This window comes from Phymastichus coffea, unplaced genomic scaffold, assembly GCF_024137745.1.
Source record: "Phymastichus coffea isolate CEN01 unplaced genomic scaffold, Cenicafe_Pcof_1.1 PCOF00145, whole genome shotgun sequence".
In the NCBI taxonomy this organism is placed as follows: domain Eukaryota; kingdom Metazoa; phylum Arthropoda; class Insecta; order Hymenoptera; family Eulophidae; genus Phymastichus; species Phymastichus coffea.
The window spans coordinates 193,183-197,192 of record NW_026706956.1 but is presented as its reverse complement, the minus strand read 5'-3'; the positions used below and the strand labels follow the sequence as shown (position 1 = coordinate 197,192).

Sequence of the window (4,010 nt, the reverse complement as noted above, 5' to 3'; positions counted from 1 at the left end):
CCCGTCAATTGGGTTATCGGTAGGATGCTACTTACTGTCGAAGTAAGCTTGTAATTATTGCATTATTCTCGTGAAATGTGCACGGTGAATATTTCCCGACAATAAGCTTAGCTTCAGCTGTCTTATTTTCAGAGCGCAGTACATACTCATCAGCGAATAAGAAAACCCGTTTACTTTGACTTTTGATGAAATACATGTCGACCTCTCCGGAATGCTCCATTCAAAAACAGCAACGAGAGTTACGGGAGCTGACAATAGTCAGAATGCACAAGACGTGAAGTTGATCTAAGACTCGGGCGCCAGTTCTTATTAAAGCAGTTGTAATTAAATAGCTCAGTTTCTAAACTGCAAGCCTCGACGAAGTTTAAACTTTCGTATAAATGCTCGCAGGAGATAACTCGACCCAATTCGAGAAATCCCGCGAAATCCTATTCGCTACGAGAATAACTCCGGGATATATAATCGACAGGCTGCATCGTAGATCCTTGAAAAACTTCGTTATTTAAAAAACACGTACATTCGTTTGGGAATTTTAATTTTTCGCTAAAAAGTCCCGAAAAATTTTGGGTAATTCACGAGGTAAACGACGAGGCTTGTCGTCGTCATTGTCACCGCAGCGCCCGTAACTTTCGCGGTTGGTTGGAGGTGGGGGGATTATCCCCTCAAAACCGCACCTCCCAACTTCCCGTGTTTGCGCTCTATCTCTGTTTTTCTTTCAAGGAATATCTCTCCGCTACTCTGTGTAAGTGAGAGCTCTTAATTTATGTTTTGGTGCGGCGCGCAACCTGCGAAAGTACCGCCAGTTGTGTTTGAATTGTGCGATTCAATTTTAAAAATAGAAACTGCACTCTCAAAATTACCCTCGTGAAGCCGAAAAAAAACACAAATTTCACATACTGAAAGACACTTTTCGTTTCGCTGAAACTCCTAGTGACCAAATAGCACAGTGGACTCATTAACCATTACCTTCGTTTCTTTTCCTCTATATCCTTTCTGTAGACTCCAAATGAGTACTGCAAACCGCAAGCGCGAGCCAACCAAGGCAGCAGCCCTTCATCCTAGCGGCAATCTAAACTTGGCTAAGTCAATAGCTGAGATTCCAAGCGCGCAATACGCCGCGCAGAGGATGAAGAGTTTCGCGTTCGCTTCCCTCTTCTTCGATTAGTTTCTTTTCAGGCAACTTTAGAGAGCGTTGCACGCCTTGACTCTCTTCTCGGATTTCCCTCTTGCGAAACGCATGATTATCCCGCGCGCAAGCGCCACCTCATGCAGCCAACTTTGAAGTGTGTGACTTGCAACAAAAGACGCGCGTTTCCTTTGTTTGCACACTTGATTTGTGAGAAACAAAAGAAAAACGAGGACGTGATTTTTATAAAGTTCCATTTTGTGTAAAAGACTTCTTTGGACAAAAATATAAAATGTATATGTCTATTTCTCTGCACATCTATCTCCCCTTCCTATACTTTCGAAATACTTGAACAAGCTATATTCTTTGTTAGGCAATGAAGTCGAAAGAGCATTTTATCAATTAATCTGTGCTTTCTTTGATTTTAATACTGTAATTAAATCTTTCTGAATTTTCAATAAATTATATTTATTGTACTGAGGCAAGCTATGTAATTTATATGTACGTGAACCTAAAAAGGTATTTAATACACACTTTTTAGAAATAAAATTTTATAGATCATTAAAATTAAAGATTATTAATCCGTCATTTTCTAATTATGCTCAAAAAGTTATCAAACTTAATTAATTAAATTATTAATTAATTAAATTTATTTTATTAAAATTTGATTATTTATTAAATATTTCCGAGATATGTGACACAAGTGTGCGAGAGCAAATTTAATTTTTCTTATTGAATGTCAAGTTATTTTACAATGTAGCCTCATTATTAATAACAAAAATTTCCTACAGTTTTCTGTTTTGCTCGATATGCGATTAGAATAACAAAAACTTTTCGTGGAAACAACAGTTATGAAACGATCAATCCTCATGAAAAATAGAATTTTTAGGGATAAAACATCTAACGAAGAAACACATAAAGTTTAGTATCCAGTCACCATGCCAGATATTTTATCCTAATAAATGTAGAAAAAAGTTACTATATCACGAAAATGAATATTAATTTTTTTATTCTGTATGTAGCTGACTGCTAAATTGGCGAAAAATATTATGAAATATTTCGTCACAAATGTGTATTCTCAATATCAAGCTTACATAACCAAAATTAAATTATTCTTGACCATTAATCCTTCCTTGGCGTTTTTGGAATAACGCATTTAATAAGAGAATAATCTTTATCTTCTTTTTTCTCTAATGAAAGTACGGCGCAATATTCTTCGCTTTTTAGCATATAATGATGAAAGCTAACATACTCAGCATCAAATCTGCCGAGACGAATTACTGGTTCAACCTTACCATTTGCATTAATTTGTTGAATGAAAATATCCTGACGACTGTCCCCATTTAATAGATCATAGTAACCAAATTCCATAGAAATCATGGCTCCGCCATCCTTAAGGTTCTTTATGTGCACATATACAAACATAGGATTTCCCTTGGGCTGCTGTACTCCGACATTAGCAATCGTATTCAAATTTGAGTCTAACAATTGACATCTCGGAGCAAGACAATCGAAGAAACTATCCGGGCAAGTATTTATACTGGTGCAGACTGTCACATTCCCATGAGTTGTTGACGAATCCAAATACTGTCCGTCTAATGATCGCTCTTTGACAATGTTGTAATTCGAATCCAAAACTCTTAAAGTTGTCGAATCATTAGCTCGAAAAGAAATCCCGTTGAGGTACCCATTGCTGACACCAGAAATATTTGTTATTGGTTCTAAAAAATACTTGCTTGCTTTATCCGTTTCCGGCATCAGTATATTATCTACTTGCAGACGTTCACCCTTGTCATTGTAACGACATGGATTGCAGGCCCGGTTTCGTAGATTATATACATCGAAAGTGTTGTAATGAGGAATTACTGCATGTATTTCCAATTGTGAATCATAATAATACGGTTTACCGTCATTAATATGAATAGGAGTATATGAAGAGCAATTCTTGAAATCAAGTATACTGAAATGAGTGTATATCGGAGTAAATGCAACCATTTTACCATTTCCAAGTTCATGCCTGTGATTTGATGGTATGATACCAGGTATTTTACAATCTTGATAGCCAGGTTCAGGTGATGTTATCACAGTACTATCATTCTCATAGTAAGTGTAAAGTCTCTGACCATTTACATTCGCAGGTATAAGTAGATGTTCTGATCTATTTTCTTGAGAAAATGTTGAATCTTCTGTGTAACTTGAGTAAATAATGTTAAAAAGAATGAGGCCGATGATACTAATATTGCAAGATCCCATGTTTTATATATTTCTTTTGTAAAATGTCCTGTAAGAGCAAGATATCTGAATATAAAATTATAATATTTCCTGCAGATAAATTTAAATATATAATATCAAACTGGATAATTAAATCTATTAAAATATCAAAAAATGACGGCGTGAAAATGCGTTAGAGTCAAGATATTATATATTGAAATGAATAAGAAAAAAGTATATATTATTTTATCTATCGCTGTGTATACAACTTTAGGTATTAAAAAAAAAGTAAGACCGTAAAAAAGATGCTATGGCAATATTTAATCTGACAAGTTAATTATCCTCGCATACAAAGTATAGACAATTTATTTTTACTTAAGCGTTCGTTTGATCCGTTACAAAAATTATACCTAGAATACGTTCAATATAATAGTTAAACACCCGCTAAGTCGCCAGCTGAAAACAGACTGATGCTACATTAATCGAATGTTTTAATGAACTCATTTTGCAAAACAGCTCTGTCTGTTATCAACTATAAAATTTGATTAGATAGTATTGCGCTTGCCTTACGATTACTTATATAATCAAAATATTAAGATATTTACATAGTAATGGAAATTTTGCAATAATTATTAAGATGACAAACAAAATAAAATATGAGAAGAACAGCTAC

The 4,010-nt window shown here is 34.7% G+C and overlaps 1 protein-coding gene across 2 annotated transcripts; it reads right to left on the bottom strand.

Moving 5' to 3' along the window:
* Positions 1–1,754: 1,754 nt before the first annotated feature.
* Positions 1,755–3,803, bottom strand: LOC131672188 (uncharacterized). Of its 2 annotated transcripts, none has more exons than XM_058949251.1 (2): positions 3,748–3,803; positions 1,755–3,407 (listed from the first exon to the last, which is right to left on the bottom strand). In XM_058949251.1, exon 2 carries the CDS (start codon positions 3,377–3,379, stop codon positions 2,249–2,251), a length of 1,131 nt encoding a protein of 376 aa, XP_058805234.1. In that variant the 5' UTR covers positions 3,380–3,407; positions 3,748–3,803; the 3' UTR covers positions 1,755–2,248. The 2 variants fall into 2 exon arrangements, with proteins under 2 accessions (XP_058805234.1, XP_058805235.1); XM_058949252.1 differs by having other exon boundaries at positions 3,713–3,772.
* Between the last annotated feature and the right edge of the window lie 207 nt (positions 3,804–4,010).